The following is a 17860-nucleotide window of genomic DNA, read 5'->3' as shown; positions in this document are numbered from 1 at the left end:
CTATTCTCCTCAAACTGTTCCAAAAAATCAAAGAGGATGCCATACTTCCCATCTCATTTTATGAGGCAGATATCACCCTGAGACCAAAACCTGGTAAAGATAACACAAATAAAGAAAACTACAGACCAATATCTCTCATGAACACAGATGCAAAAATCCTAAATAAGATCCTAGCAAACCAAATACAGCAACATATTAAAAAGATTACACACCACAATTAAATGGGCTTCATCCCAGAGAAACAGGGATGGTTCAACATACACAAACCAAATAACATGATACACTACATAAACAAATTTAAAAAAACAAGAATCATATGATCATATCAATAGATGCAGAAAAACTTTTGACAAGATACAGCATCCATTTATGATTAAAACACTTAACAAAATTGGTATAGAAGGAAAGTACCTTAACATAATAAAGGCCATATATGACAACTCTCAGCCAACATTATACTTAATGGTGAAAAACTGAAAACGTTCCCTCTAAGATCAGGAGCAAGGCAAGGCTGTCCACTATTGCCACTGTTATTCAACATAACATTGGAGGTCCCAGCGAGTCAATCAGGCAAGAGAAAGATGTAAAAGACATCCAAATAGGAAATGAAAAAGTCAAACTGTCACTATTTGTAGATGTCATGATTCTCTATATAGAAAACCCTAAAGACTCCTCAAGAACACTAGTGGAAACTATAGTTCCTACCAGAAACTATAGCAAATACAATAAAGTCTCTGGATACAAAATCAACATTTAAAAATCCATAGCTTTTCTATACTCAAATAATGAAACGTCAGAAAAAGAAGTGAAAAAATATTTCCTTTTGCAATTGCAACAACAACAACAAAAAGATACCTAAAAACAAATTTAACGAAACACGTGAAGGACCAATATAATGAAAACTACAAGACCTTGTCAAAAGAAATCGAAGAAGATACAAACAAATGGAAAGATATCACATGTCCTTAGATTGGAAGAGTCAACATAGTTAAAATAACCTTATTACCTACAGCATTATATAGATTTAATGCAATCCCCATAAAATATCATCAGTATTTTTCAAAGAAATAGAACAAAAAATCATCAGATTTGTATAGAAGCACAACAGACCCCAAACTGCCAAAACCATCCTGAGAAAAAAGAAAGAGGCTGGAGGCATCACTCTGCCTGACTTCAAATTATACTACAAAGAGACAGTAATCAAAACAGCATGGTATTGGTAGCAAAACAAACACACTGACCAGTGAAATGCAATTGAGAGCCCAGAAGTAAACCAATATTTATATGGGCAAATAATTTTTGACAAAAAAGTCAAAAATATAGAGTGGATAAAGGAAAGCCTCTTCAATAAATGGTGCTGGGAAAACTGGAAAGCCATCTACAAAAGAATAAAACTGGACTGTTGTCTGTCACCACACACCAAAATTAACTCAAAATAGAGTAAGGATCTAAATATAAGACCTGCAACAATAAATTGCATAGAAGAAAAAATAGGAACTAAACTCAGGAACCTTGGATTTAAAGAGGATTTTGTGAATCTGACCTCAAAAGCAAGGGAAGTAAAAGCTAAAATAAATGAATGAGACTACATCAAACTAAAAAGCTTCTGGTCAGCAAAAGAAATTGTCAACAAAGTAAAGAGAGAACCATCCGAATGGGAAAATATATTTGCTAGCGACACCTCTGATAAGGGCCCAATATCCAAAATATACAAAGAACTCATACGACCCAATAACAACAACAAATATGATCCAATCGAAAAATGGGAATTGGATCTGAATAGACACTTCTCAATGGAGGACATACAAATGGCCAACAAATATATGAAAAGATGCTCAACTTCGCTAGCTATTAGGGAAATGAAAATCAAAACCATAATGAGATACCACTCATACCTGTTAGAATGGCTATAATAAACAGCACAAGTAACAACAAATGTTGGAGAGGATGCAGAGAAATAGGAACCCTCATACACTGCTGGTGGGACTAGGAATTGGTGCAGCCACTATGGAAAACAGTATGGAGGTTCCTCAAAAAACTGAGAATTGATCTACCATATGATCCAGCAATCCCTCTACTGGATATTTACCCCGAAGACTTGAAAACCCATATCCAAAAAAATATTTGCACACTGATGTTCATAGCAGCATTATTTACAGTGGCCAGGACATGGAAGCAATCAAAGTGTCCTATGATAGATGATTGGTTAAAGAAGCTGCAGTACATATATAAAATGGAATATTACTCAGCCATAACAAGAGATGAAATACTTGTGACAAAATGGATGGACCTCAAGAAAATTATGCTAAGTGAAATAGCCAGACAGAAAAAGTTGAAAATCGCTTAATATCACTAATATGTGTGATATAAACTTAAAAGCAACAAATGAGAAGGACAATCAAACAGACTCATGGACATGGACTATAGACTAGTGGTTACTAGTGTGATGGGGAAGAATTGGGGGAGGTAGATGGGTTAAAGGGGGTCAAATGTAGGAGGTTGGGGGAAGGTGAAGTAGGGAAAAGGATTCAAAAATACAGTAGTAAAGGAAACTGGACGTAGGGTGGTAAACATAATAAAATATAAAGATGTCAAATTACAACATACACCTGAAAATTAAAAGATTGTTTTAACTAATGCTACTCTAATAAACTTAATAATAAAATAAATAAATAATCTTATTGTCTAATATATGATAGTAAAGATTGTTCTATATACACTATAATGCAAAAATATTTTGCTTGTGTTCAGTGGTACCTTTCCTTCAAGTGTCAAATACCCTCCAGTGTCTCCCTGGTTTTGGTCACACTCTCATGCCATAAACATTGTTTTTAAAGTACAGACAATTCTTGGAATATTGCAGGTTTGTTCCAGCCTACAGCAATAAGTGAAAATCAGAATAAAGCAAGTCACAATTGTTTTGCTGGTGAGGGTCTTGCCCTCAATGTGTAAAAAATGTTACATCTGTGAAACATAATAAAGCAAAGCACAATTAAACAAGGCATGCCTGTATTTTTTGTCCAGAGTTTTTCAATCTTATTTACTGGTGAGAGGGGTGGTCTTTTACGATTTACTGTACCACTTCCTCTAGCCATAACTGTCATACTACTTGTGTTAAGAGATAAAATTTTCTTATTTTTAAGCCAGTGTGTGTGTGCGTTTTATGCTTTCAAGCAAAAAATAAATTAATTGCTATATGTATAGTGATTAACAATGTATAAACAAGAATGCTAAGAACCTGTGGGTGGAGAGTTGGGTGACTCTATAATTAGAACTATTTTTGATATTATTTGGCCCATATTAAATTAAATGAGAAACTAATTTAACAGGAGAAGCAAGCATATATGGGTGTTTTGTTTACTTGTTAATAAAAGTATTTACAAAGTATTCCCACACTACTTTAAAATGAGAATAAAAGAGTGGAAATATTATTACCTTTACACTCAGGAGGGTCACTACTCCATACTCCGCGACAAGTAAGTTTGCTCTCTCCAACAAGTGAATATTTATCTGGTCCCATTGAAGGATTGCAGCTATAAGTTACTACTTCATTATAGTTAAAGGTAGCCTTGTGGCTATTGGTGTATTTTCCATTTACTATATATCCAGGTGCTCGACATATAATTTCTTAAAAAGAAAAAAAAAAGAGGACATGAAAGGCAAATGAAACAGTGAATATTAGGACAGCATTAGTAATGTCCTGCGAACTGCCTTTAATATGTTTACAGACAGATTTCTACAAAGTAGTTGTGAATCCAGTATACATTTAGAAGAAGGTTTCTATAAGAAAATGTATTATCCCAATCCAAACCATTAATGGAGATATGAACTTTTAGAATAAATCTCATTTTCTTAAGTACTTATACAAGATAACTATATAAAATACCTGTATTTATCTGCAAGGCCTTATTAAGACTGTTAAGACTTCTTCTCATCATAAGAGATGCTGACAATTTAATAAGACAATACCCTTATGTTTAAAAGCACAACTCAGTGTTGATTGACAAATGTTCTATAATTGATAAATATATCATTCCTAAATCGATGGTCACAGTAATACCAAGATGTTACTGTCTTTTTTCACTTTCATTCTTGAGTGTTTACAGTGAATTTTTCCAATGGCTTCAAATTGTTTGATAATGTAACACAATGAACTCAGAAGTCTTCCTTAAAGCCAGATATTGAAGAGATGAGAAATATATAAAACAAGCCATAATTCTCACTCTCTGTTTCGGAAATATTTTATTTTTATGAAAAAAAAAAGTGTTGAACTTTTTGGCATGTATTGAACTTATTGTTCTTACAAATGAGTTGATAAATAATTATTTTAAAACATCTCTGTTTTAATTTCAATATAAAGAATGTTATTAGACCTAAACCAATTGCAATAAAGCTCTGCGGGCTCTTTACAATTTAAAAGTGTACGGGGGTCCCCAAGCCAAAAAGTTTGAGAACTGCTGCTCTAAATTTTAAAGAAAGAATACTTACTTTCACACTCTGGGGGATTATCACTCCAATCCACATTACTTCCAGAAAGTTCACAATATAGAATTTTTGTTCCAAGTAAGTGAAAACTAAAGGAAAAAATGAAAGATTATTGTGTTCTTATCTGTTATAAAATGCATATAATGAAGAAAGCGTCTATATGGGTGTTTTTCTGCATTACTGTAGTTTCAGGGAGAAGTTTCGTGCACAACATATATTCAATGTACTAACAAAATCTGCAATTTAATGAAACAAAGGGATTTTGCATTTACACATACATTGGCCTAGAAGAAAACATCTAAATAAATCTGTCACCCTTGTCACTCAGGTATTTGCTGTCTCTGGAAATCACAACACACATTCACTTCTTTGCCTTTGCTGGTGTCATTCTACCCAGTACAGACAACAGCTGAGTAGAGAGGTCAGGCCTTAGAGTTCACCTGACTGGTTTCCAGTTCCAGGTCTAGCTGGACTGACTTGTTTTTTCAGTTTGGGCAAGTTCTTTAGTGTTTCTGTTTCTCAGTTTTCACATTTAGGAAAAGAGGATATTAGTAACAACCTTATGGGGTTGTTCTGAGAATTAGATGAGTTAGCAGGTGGAACATGGTGAATGCTAGATAAGTTTTAGGTCTTATTAATATTTTTCAGAATATCCTCCTAAGAGTAGCTCAGGAAAACTCCTACTCGATGAAATCTCTGATGATTTACATTCACAGTACTCTCTTCTCCTCTGGACTCTCATTGTAATGATCATGAATAAATCTATTTCTTTGGTACTTCTCATTTACTACTTTCCTTTAACAGCTCTCAGTATATATTGTGCTTCTCAATAAGATTATGACTTTTTGAGGAGAGTCTCTGTCTTAAAAGACTTTTTGGTACTCCTCAACGTGTGTAACAAACTCTTTATAATTATTGACTGGATATGTTCACTTATTAAACTACAAAATAATCAGTGAAACTGCCTATGATTGCTGCCAGCTGACTTCTCTCCAAGGCTCACTCATTGATTCTATAGCATAATGTATTAGGAAAGGATTCTGATATGATGGATGGCAGGATAGGAAACACCAAAAATGGGTCTCCCCACCTAGACAACAATTGCAGTGCTAGAATCTCTCTGTGTAACTGTTTTGGAACTCTGGAGCTTGCTTAAGACTTGCAACTTCCAGGAACAGACATGGATGAGAAAATTGCCCTAATTTTTGTCCGTTTCAGCTCTTAGAACAGTGGCAGCCACCAAATCCACTCCCAGAGCAAGCAGCTGTGTGTGTCTTCATGTAGCAGCTTATAATCAACCCCAGTGAGTAAGGTGGGCAAAAAGGACTTTGTCTTCTAATATTGGAGATCTGTGCTCTTATCATTGATTGTTGCTTCTGATCACAGAGAAACAGACAAAGAGTTGGGCAGCCATTGCTGTTACATGTCTCCACACTCCTGTAAGTCTCTTCCTTCCTGACTGAGGTGATTTCCAGGGGAATTGAAGAACCAGAAACTATTGTTCTCTCATTGATTTTTCATTGTATTCCCTTTTGGGACATTCAAAAACAATTGCATATGTGAAATAAAGTAGAGAGTGACTGCACATGCCCAAAGTAATGCTCAGAAAAGATTTGAGAAGACCTTTAGTTAGTTACATGTCAGGCTGATTCTCAGAACAGAGACAATCTTAAACAATAAAAAAGAAAATAAAACAAACAAACAAAAACTCAAATAAACTCCTATAAAACAATAAACACTAGTAAGGGTGATAACCTAATTCCCAAATTTACCTCATTATTAGATTCAAATGTCCAGTTCAACAAAAAGTCATGAAGCATACAAAGCCACAGGAAAGTATGGCCAATTAATGAAATAAAAAATAAATCAACAAAAATCACCCATGAAAAAAAACTGAGGGAATATATACTAGACAAAGACTTTAAAATATTCATTGAAACTGTGTGTACATTGATTGCAAGCACTCTTGGTGGCAAACCTGAAATTTCTGATTCCACAGTCTTTGTTTTCTTCATGAGTCTGTTGAGCAGCAGATGCAGAGCTGCAAATCTTTGTGATCACCCTGACAAGCAAGACCATCGCTCTCAAGGTTGAAATCAGGGACACAACTGAGAACGTCAGTGCCTTAATCCAAGACAAGGAGGGTATCTCTCCTGAACAACAGCATCTGATGTTTTTGCTCAGATATCTGGAGAAGAGTGACACTCTGTCAGACTTCAACGTCCAGGTATAGTCCACCCAGCACTTGGCACCTCACCCGTGGAGGTGACATCAATGAGCCTTTCCTCCGCCAGTTCCCTAGGAATACAACAGCCACAAAACGTGTGCCACAGTGGTTGTGCTTGCTGCACCCCCGTGCCGTCAACAATTGTAGGAAGAAATGCAACTGCATCAACAACCTGCGACTGAGAGGAAGGTAAAAAGAGGCCTTTCCACTGGCTACTCCATTGTTTGTAGCAATGCCCCCTGCTGAAGTCCCATAGCCTTGGAGTTTCAATAAAATTCGAAAAAAAAAAAATACAAAACTGTTTTAAGGATGCTCACAACACTAAAAGAAATGTAGAAAGTTAAGAAATCAATGTGTAAACAAAATGAAAATGTAAGTTAGGAGATAGAAACTCTCAAAAAATAAAAAAAAAGGAATTCTGGAGTTCGAAAGTACAATAACTGAAATGAAATATTTACTAGGGGAATTAAAGGCAGTATTGAGCAGGCAGAAAGAAGAATCAGCAAACTTAAAGCTAGGAAAATGGAAATTATTGAGTCTGAAGAACATAGAGAAAAAGACTGAACTGAACAGAGCCTAAGCAACTTGTGGGACAACAATAAGCAGACCAATATTGTATATTACTGTGGGACTCTTGGAAGGAGAAGATAAAGAGAAAAGGGCAGAGAAAATCTTTGAAGAAATACTGGCTGAACTTCCCAAATGTGATGAAAGAAATGAATATAAGTACCCCGAAAGCTCAATTACTCCAAATAAAATGAACTTAAGGAGACTTACGCTAACACACATAATAATCAAACTTTCAAAAGCCAGTGACAGAGAATCCTGAAAGTTGCAGGAGAGAAGTGAATATACAAAAAATCCTAAATAACATTATCAGCAGATTTGTCATCTGAAACTCAGAGGCCAGAACACAGTGAACTGATAGACTCTAAGTGATAAAAGAAAAAAACTGTTGACCAAAAATCCTCTATACAGCAAAAGTGTGCTTCAAAAATGAGGAAGATATTAAGAACTTTTCCAGAAATTAAAGCTGAGGGAATTAGTTACAACTAGACCTCGATTGCAAAATGTGCTCAAGGGAGTCCTGAAAGGTGAAATTAAAGGATACTAAAGAGTAACCTGAAGCCATATGGATGAAAAACATCTCACCAAATGTACACACATGGGCAACTATGATAGTATTATTGTACCAATGACTTGTAAAGGCATATTTATTTTCTATGTGATTTAAGAGACTAATATTATAAAGAAAATAAATAGTGTAGATACCAGTGTTATACTTATTATTGTAGAGGCTTGAATGACATTTACAACCCAAGAGTTTGGTGATGTACCTGATATGGATTGCTTTTTATAATTTATTGAAGTTAAATTGATACAAATTCAAATTGGATTGATATAACTATAGGAAGTTAAAACTAATCCCCATGGGAACCACAGATGGAGTTACTATAGAATATACACAAAAAGAAATAAGAAGGGAACTCGAACATTTGATTAAAAAGTTAAGTAACAGAAAATTATACATTAATTCAGGAAATGGGGCAAAAAAGCACTAAGGCAAGTAGAAACAAATAGCTAAATGACAGAAGACCCTCCTTGTCAATAATTACAAAGGATTGAATGCTACAGCCAATGTCAGATATTAGTATAATGTATAAAAACAAATGTTCCAACTATCTGCTATCCTCAAAGCATTCAGAGGACATCAACAATTTGAAAGTAAAAGGATGGAAAAGATATAAAGATATTCTGAGCAAATTGTAACCAAAAGAGAGCAGGGCTGGCTATGCTAAGACAAAATAGAGTTTAAATCAAAGAATTTACAAGAGATAGGAGCACAATATATTTTAATAAATTTTTAATACTATAAGAAGATATAAATATTATAAACAGTTATGTAGTTAATGACAGACCTTCAAAATATATGAAGCAAAAACTGACAGAATTGAAGGGAAAATGCTCATTTCTCCATACTAGTCATTTCTCCAATAATAGCTAGAGATTTCAAGACCCCACTCATAATAATGGATGGCACAACAAGACAGTAAACAAATGAGGAAACAGAGGATTTCAACAACACAAGTAACCAACTAGATCTCGCAGACATAGACAGAGGACCATACCCAACAAGAGAATACACATTCTCCTCAAGTGCCCTTGGGACATCTTCTAGGATAAACCATATGTTAAACCAGAAATTAATAGTAATTAACCTATAGGTTTTAATAGATAACTATCACGAAGGTATCTTCTCTGATCACAATAGGATAAAGTTGTTAAAACAAAAATATTAACAACCAGAAGCTTTTTGAAAGAAAGAGTTCATGAAGACATATGATAGCCAGAAAAAAAAGAACTGCAGATCCAGGGGCGTGCAGTCTAAACCACGATCAACAGGAACAGATGGAGAAGACAAACATGTCCACCGTCCTGTGTCTGACAGGGCTTGTTTATAGTTTTGAGAAGAAAGATGTAAGTTATTTTGAAAGAATTCACATTGGCTACTCATCAGGGGTTGCAGAAGAAGGATAAGTGGGGCTAGTTCTCAAATAGGTCCATAGTCTGCAAGGAAGAAATATTTGCTGCTTTCAGATTGTTCGTTGGCAACAGTTTGAAAAGTTCATGTGTGTAAGCAGCATGAGGTGGAGTCTAGTGGTTAGCTATCCATTTTAGATAAGAGCTATAATATCAATAAGAGCCCTTATCTAAATACGATGCCAAAATAGGTCTGGACATTGATTCAAAGTTTCAACATACATTCAGGAAAGTGAGAAGACTTCCATTGTTTTCAGTCCTTCACTGTGTTCCCTGTCTCTTCTTCCCCTCTGGCCTGATATAATTTAGTTAGTGCATCTCAGAAATTTCTCTTGCCAAAGTTAGAAATCAATATCTAAAGGAAAACTGGAAAATCCCCCAAACTGTGAACATTAAACACACACTTTTCAACAACCAATGGGTCAAAGAAGAAATCACGGGGGAAACAGAAAATACTTTAAAAAAGGCTTGTAATTAATCTCAGTTGGCTCCGTGGGTCTTAGATTTGAATGCGCCACAACAAAATCACAGGGGAAACAAAAAATACTTTAAATGCATAAAAATGAAAACATCCCCAAACTCATGAGATACAGTGAAAGCAGTGCCAAGAAGAGAATTCACGGCTATAAACACTTGAAATAAAAAAGTGAAAGATCTGAAATCAAGAACATAACCTTACAACTTAAGGAATTAGAAAAAGAAGAAATAACCCCAAATAGTAGAAGAAAGTAGATAGTAAAGATGAGAGCAGATATAAAAAATAGAGAAGAGTAAAATAATAGAGAAAATCAATAAAACTAAAAGCAGGTTTTTCAAAAAGATCAACTAAATTGACAAAACTTCAGGAAGAAGGTCTAAATTACTAAAGTAAAAAATAAACCGATAACTAGTAAGAAGATTAAATCAGTAATAAAACATCTTCTAATATAGGGAAGTTCTGGACCTGATGTTTTTACTGGTAAAAATTACTAAATATTTAAACAGAAACTAAAACCAATCCTTCTCAGTCTTTTTCAAATAATTGTAATTATTTTATGAGACCATGACACCAAAGTCAGACAAAGATACTATAAGAAACAAAAGCTACAGACTAATATCCCTTGTGAACCTTGATGTAAACAGAATTGCAAACAGAATTCAGCAGGATTATACACCATGATAAGATAGATTTATTCCTGGAGCGCAAGGGTAAATTAACATATAAAAATCAATCAATGTAATATGCAATGAGAACAGAATGAAGACAAAAAAAAAAAATTCACACGATTATCTCAATTAATGAAGTAAAAGAATTTGACAAAATCCAACACTCTTTAATAATGAAAATACTCAATAACTAAAACAGAAGGAAACTACTTTAAATAGTAAACAACATACATGAAAAACCCACAGCAAACAGCATACTCAATGGTCCAAAACTAAAAGATTTTTCTCAAAGATCAGGTGCAATGAAAGGATGCCCGCTTTAAACACAGAACCGACCAAGACTAAATGAAAAAAAAAAAAAAAAAGGAAATCTGAGTAGACCTATAACTGGTAAGAAAGTTAAATCAGTAAACATCTAATAAAGAGAAGTCCTGGATCTGATTGTTTTACTGGTAAAAACTACCAAACATTTAAACAGAATCTAAAACCAATCCTTCTCAGTCTTTTCCAACTAATTGCAGAGGAATGAAGCCTTCTGAACTTATTTTTTGAGACCAGCATCACCATGACACCAAAGTCAGACAAAGATACTACAGGAAACGAAAGCTACAGACTAAGATCTTTTATGAACCTTGGTGTAAAATCGTGTTAAAGGAGTTTTATAAGATAAAGGCTAGTCTTAAGTGCTCAGTACCTCTTTTTGAGATGCTTCAATCCTTTGTAGCACTCTCAGAAAAAGAAGTTTCCAACTGGGAGACTTGATCGATGAATAATAAGGCCCAGGCTAACACTAACCAGGTCTATTTTCATCTGGTAACACCTGACAAAGTTACCTCGATGTAAGAATACTTTTGACTGGCAATTCCACCTTGCATTTCTATAAGCCCTTCATCAACTCTGAGAGTTGGCCATTTTAAACAGGGTGCACTCTGTTGTCAAGGATAAAGTAGTCATGACTACTACATTTTAAATGCTAATGACAGGCTTTTTATTACATATAGCAAGTAGTATACAATTGTGCTTTCCTGCAATTTAAATTTCTTCTATTTCATTATACACCTTTTCCGTCTCCATAGAAAGTCGAAGAGTCGATTAGCTACAAGTACAGTTGTCACAGAGAAAGCAAAATGAACCAAAATTATAGGAATCTGTAAGAAGAGAAGAAAAACAAATATGAAATTAGTAATATTTACCTTCTTCCCTAGCAGCAACGTACTTACCCCTCATTACAAACATAATGAGCCTGTGAACCAAATCGAAAAGTTCTGTATACATAGATTATTTGGCCATTTAGGGGTTCTTCGAGCTGTGGACATGATTTTCCTAAAAGAAAAATTTCAAGTTTCTCATGTCATAATAATTTCAAAACACACTTAGATCAAAATCAAAATTCTACATTACTCTTCTGAATTCATGGAAATATTGTCTTTCTTTAATGATAAAAAGCCCAAACTTAAGATTTGCATTTGCTATGAAGACCAGTTCTCACAAAAAGGGTTCTGGGATGATTTTCGAAGACATTGATATGTAAAATCAGCATTCTCATGAGAAAACCATCATCACAATAGTGAAAAATTCAGTTTAAAATGTGTGAACGTCAAGAGCAATAAAAACAAAAGTTTTGTTTACTTACTTGTACAAGCCTCCTGGAGAGGTGTCCATGTGCTATCAGGCTGACAAACAGCAGTAGCGGTAAGATAAGACAGAATGGGCTCGTACCCATGATGACACTGATATTCTATTTTGTCCCCAGGAACATAAAGATTTTTAGGAACACTGCTGAGCATCATAGATTCGAATCTCGGTGGGTCATCACAGGCATCTGTGCATAACAGAATGAGAATATGAAAATAAAACTATTTGATCTTCTTCATCAGCTAGGGAATACAGCCTGGTATCAGGTGGGAAGTACAGAATAAATGGAAATGTTGTTGGCAAGATTTTAAATGACTGTTTCCAGCTTTTAAATAAGTGGTGGTAATAGTTGAGGATGTTCTGTGCTTGCTTTAAATAACATACTGGTTTGTTGGTGAGTGAGGTGAATTCTCACTCCAGTGAACTAATGTTGTCAAGAGATAGCAGCAATGTTTTCAGTTTTAAAACTTATTTAAAGAATGAATCCTTCTCCATTTTTTCTAAATTCCTTTCACACTTACCTATCCCTGAAGAAGATTTCTATACTCTAGAGCACTCTGGCCAGATTACTCTTCCACAGTTTAAGACAAAAACCGATAATGAATTGTCACTTCTGGCTCAGTCTTCTCTAGAGGGAAAGCTTCTGGAGGCTAGGGATCACATGCCTTCTTTTTCTACTACACTCTGTACCCAGAGGATGCTCAAAGAATGCTATGATAGGAGGTGATCACTATAGAATCATTGTATATTTCAAAAGTCAAATTAAATGTGGACTAAAGTTTTTTAAAATATAAGACTTCATTTCATGTTTCATATCAGCAACCTGAGCATTTTAAAGGAGAATAGATGTCACTTAAATATCACATTTTATAACTTTGACATTATTTTTATATAATTTAATCTTCTTCACTGATCAATGGACTATACATGATTTCAGAAGTTCCCTGAGGTGGCTGTGGGCTATGTAGCAAATACACCTCTATAGTAAAGCTACTATATTGCTATACTTTTAGAATGTTTCACTTCTGGTTTTTTTGTTTTTTTTTTGTTTTTTTTTGGTAGTTTCTCCCTCAAATAGTGTCACTTCCACCTCAGTCATTCCTTTCCTTTATTTATCTGTGGGCTTGACAACCTAAGAAGTCTGCTAGAACTATTATGTAAAATAAAGTCACAGAGACACATCAAGTAAAGTCCTTAAGGGCTAAAACAATGCAGAGGTTCTCTTACAAGGTTAAGAATGTAGGAAGAAACAAGCTAGATCCATTTTGATCCCTGTGGTACCTTCCTGTCTTACTCTCTGGATTGGTCTTACTTCAAATGGAGATCTCTCACAAGTGAAATTTTACTCTTATTTCATATTGTATTCTAGATGCTGAAATTCTCTCTATATACACAGTCCATCATTTCATTTTCATCCTGTTGTAATATTCATCTATTGGACTAATATTTTCAACATTTCCACTGTGCTGACCTAGATCTCTGAATGTTCCTCAATCAACTGTCCAAAATAAAGGCAAACCAAAAAGCCAACCCAAAGCCCTAGTAATTAAAAGCATTGCTTAAGATGAGGATTGGTACAGAAGTAAGGTTCATTAGTAACATTGCATTTACTGAATATCCTGAGCCAGACATTCTCACTTTCAACAGGAAAACAAACATGGGTTAGAAATGCAACGTATTTCTGTTTAGATATAAATGGATAGCATCATTCTAGAATTTCCTGAAACCATGAAGAAAGAAATCCAGAAACAGCAAGTCCATGATTAAATTATACAAGTATCCTTTATTTTATGCATTTCATCTCAATAAATGTCTTGAAAGCATATAAAGAAGCATATAGGATTCCTAATATGAATTTCATATGCAGTGCTCTGAAGGAAAAAGGAAAAGTCAACTGGCTACTTTAATCCATTCAACTAATTTGAAGCATTTCTTCCCATGAACATGCACCTTTAAAGTCACAATTACAAAAAAGCGCAGAGTTTATAATGTGTTTTGGCAACCAGTTGATTACACTAAAATAATTGAGTCCAACATCACACTTTTTCTTTTTTTTCTTGCACCTTTTTAAAAAAAAATTGACTTTTTATTTTTCAATTACAGTTGGCATACAATATCATATTACTTTCAGCTGTATGACACAGTGATTATAACTTCATGTAACTTATGAAGTGATAACCCCGATAAATCTAGTACTCATCTGACACCATACATAGTTTTTACAATACCACCGACCATATTCCTAGTACTATATTCTACATCTGCAAGACTATTTTGTTAACTACCTCTTTTTCTCTCTTAAATCATCTCCCCTTCGACCATCCCGAAAGCCTCCCCCAAATCTGGCAACCATCAAAATGCTCTCTGTATCTTTGAGTTTGTTTCTGTTTTGATCATTCATTTACCCTGTTTTCTAGATTCCACATATAAGTGAAATCACCTGACATTGGTCTTTTTCTGTCGGACTCAGTACAATACCCTCTAGGTACATCTATGTTGTTGCAGATGGAGCCATTTAATTTTATTTTTTTATGACTGAGTAGTATTCCATTGTATATTTGCACCTCCTCTTCTATATCTGTTTATTTATTGATGAACACAAAGGTTGCCTCAATATCTTGGCTATTATAAATAATGCTGCAATAAACATGAATGCACATGTCCATTTGATGTACTGTTTGGAGTTTTTTTTGAATAAATACTCAGAAGTGGGATTATGGGTTTTTCTTTTTCTCTTATAATAGTCTTCGTTTGAAGATCTATTTTGTCTGGTATTAGTATTGCCACCCCAGCTTTTTGTGTTTGTTTCCATTTTCATGAACTAGCTTCTCCATCCCTTTAATTTCAGTCTGGGTGTCTCTTTGGATCCCAAGTAAGTCTTTTGTAGGCCATACATGTAAGCGTCTTTTTTTTTTTTTTTTATCTATTCAGCCACCCTATCTTTTGATTGAAACACCAAATCCTTTTACATTTAAAGTAATTGTTGATAGATATTTAGTTATTGCCATTTTATTATTCATTTTTTAAAATCCTTTTTTCTTTTTTTCTTAAAGAAGCCATCCAACATTTCATCTAATACTAGTTTGGTGATGATGAACTCCATTAGCTTTCAGTGTCTGAAAAGCTCTTTTTGTCCTTTGATTCTAAATGATAGCTTTGCCGGGTAGAGTAATCTTGATTGTAGATTCTTCCTTTTCATCACTTTGAATATTTCATGCCAACCCTTTCTGGCCTGCAAAGTTTCTGTTTAGAAATCAGCTGGCAGTCTTATGGGCACTCCTTTGTAGGTAACTGACTACCTTTGCTGCTTTTAAGATTCTCTTTGTCTTTGGCCTTTGGCAATTTATTATGATGTGTCTCGGTGCGGGCCTCTGGGGCTAAATCTTATTTGGGACTCTGCACTTTGTGAGCTAGTATGTCACTTCCAGGTTAGGAAAGTTTTCCATCATTATTTATTCAATTGGATTTTCAGTTCCTTGCTCTGTCTCTTCTCCTTCTGGTACACCTATGATGCAAATGTTCGTATGCCTGATTTTGTCCCTTAAACAATCCTCATATTAGGGGAATTTTTTTCTTTTGGCTGTTATTTTTGTGTGTGTTTCTGCAACTCTGTATTACAAATCACTGACACAATCCACTGCTTCATCTAATCTACTGTCGATTCCCTATAATGTATTATTTATTTCCGTTATTGTATTCTCTATTTCTGACTCATTCTTGTAGGGTTTACCTCCATTATTGTTTCCTATCTCTTTGTTAAAGTTCTCACTGAGATCACTGGGCATCTTTATAACAGGTGTTTTGAACTCTGCATCTGGTAGAGGGCTTATCTCGATTTTGTTTAGTGTTTTTCTGTTTTCTTCTGTTCTTTCATTCAAGACATGTTTGTCTCCCCATTTTGACTGTCTCAATTTATATTCTTTTTGTATTAATTACAGCTGCTATGTCTCCCATTTTAGTAGAGTGACCTTATGAGGTAGGTGTCCTGTGGGGCTCAGTGGTGCAGTCTTCCTTGTCACCTAAGCCAGTTTCTGCAGATGTGTCCCTTGTGTGTCTGCCTATTGTAGTTGAACCTTGGTTGCTGTTTGTACATCAATAGGAGCGATTGCTCCTCAAGCTGATTGGTTTAGAGGACTGGTCTCAACTACAGTGGGTGAGCTGTTGTGCAGGGCCTAAACTTTACACAGCAGAATTCACTTTTGCAGGGCTCTGGTGCATGCTAAGACCACCCTTTGTATATATCTTTTTGTGGAGGTGGCTGAGTGATGTTCTGGTGTGGGCTGAAGCCAGCAACTGGGTTATTTGGATTTGGGGCCTCTAGAGAGCTCGTCTCTGTTGCAGGCCAATGTCAGCCTCTGACTTCTCCCTGCCCAGGGCCATGTAGTGTGAGCTAAAAAGTGATCTGCAGATGATTTCCACTTGTACTGGGCATGGAGGTGCCTGGGAGAGGCTAAGCTACAGACCAAGGCTGGCTGCTACTAGTGCCAGGCTTGGGGGTGCTCAGCAAGAGGTATGGGGCACACCAAGCCCAGCTGCTGTTTGTTTTGGGTTTGTTGACATTTGAGATATCTTAGGAAGTTCTGTAGCATGAGCCAAAATAGAAAATTTAGATGGACAGGAGACTGAAAGCAGCTTGGGTGGGCCAGTAAATTTGTTGGTGTGGGAACCGAGGGAATCATCAAGGTGAAGTGAATGGTGATAGGTTGATGAGGACTCAGGTATAGCACCTGCCTGAGTATGCACACTGGATGCAGGGAAGGCTCAACAAAGGAACAATGTCTTCTGCCAGCACTTCTGTCTGGGAAGAAGCTGTCCCTCCTTTGTCCTTGCCTGTAGCCAATTTAATTTGTCCTCGTATTTCCCTGGCACCTTTTGAACTGCTGCCCCAGAGCTGGGTCTCAGAGTGAGTGAGCCCATCAGTGAGTGAGCCTGTTGTGGACCTTTTATGAGAAACACTTGGTACTACAGCCATCCTCCTCATTAGTAACACCTCTGCCAAATGGTTCTTAGGACATCTCTTCATGGCACTGGAACTTTGGGCTGGGGAGCTTGGTGTGGGGCTTGGACTCCTCAATCCTCAGGGTAGACAGCTGAGAATTCCCTCTTGATTTTTTACCCCCCATTCATGGGTATAGGATCAGCACGACCTGTTTCCTCTGTCCCTCCTACCAATCTCGAGGTGGCTTCCTCTGTATGTCCCTGGTTAAAGAATTTCTTTTCAACTATCCTTCAAGCAATCTCCTCAATGATGGCTGTTCTGTAATTTAATTGTCATTTTGATGTGGCCATGAGTGGAAATAAGTACAATAGTTATCTACTCCGTCATCTTGACTGGAACTCCTATACTTTTTAAGAAGCAAATTTCTTCCTGTGCTCGGAACACTGAATTTTTTTTTTTTTGTATAGGGATGTTCAAAATAAACATTCACCAGATCCAGAAAAAATAACTTAGTTTTTCCTAGATAGTTTAAAGATAATTATATTAGCAATGATATATTTTAACAATAGATGACCTTAAGTAATGAGATAGACTGCATTCAGAAAATTCCCCCAAATTCCAGGTGAATTTCAGGAAAAGTGATAGTTCTCTGCTATGAACAAAGAGAACTGTTCACGTTCTCTTCCCTTGTCAAAGTTGTATAAGCACTTTGTACTTGCTTGCAAAAATCAAAAATTTTGACACTAGTTACACATCAAGGCTCAGAATGGTGCCTGCAGAAAATCATTGTCTCTGACCAAAACTGGAGATTGGATAAAAACTGACCATCCTGCTCCTTCTCCCACTGTATATACAACCCGTTTTAAAAGTTTCTTTGCTTCGCAAAA

General features: G+C 35.6%; 1 protein-coding gene across 1 annotated transcript in view; it reads right to left on the bottom strand.

Annotated features, from left to right (window-relative positions):
* LOC107505212 (C4b-binding protein alpha chain-like) overlaps positions 1 to 17860 on the bottom strand; it is a 78978-nt gene that overhangs the window by 49783 nt on the left and 11335 nt on the right. Inside the window, exons 2-5 of the mRNA XM_036235276.1 lie at positions 12033 to 12221; positions 11620 to 11743; positions 4489 to 4574; positions 3436 to 3627 (exon numbers count right to left, since the gene is read on the bottom strand). Coding sequence (XP_036091169.1) covers positions 3436 to 3627; positions 4489 to 4574; positions 11620 to 11743; positions 12033 to 12221 — 591 coding nt within the window. The remainder of the gene's footprint in view (positions 1 to 3435; positions 3628 to 4488; positions 4575 to 11619; positions 11744 to 12032; positions 12222 to 17860) is intronic.

This window comes from Rousettus aegyptiacus, unplaced genomic scaffold, assembly GCF_014176215.1.
Source record: "Rousettus aegyptiacus isolate mRouAeg1 unplaced genomic scaffold, mRouAeg1.p scaffold_m13_p_17, whole genome shotgun sequence".
Taxonomy (NCBI): Eukaryota; Metazoa; Chordata; class Mammalia; order Chiroptera; family Pteropodidae; genus Rousettus; species Rousettus aegyptiacus.
The sequence above is the reverse complement of the archived record's forward strand: the minus strand, read 5'-3'. Positions and strand labels throughout refer to the sequence as shown.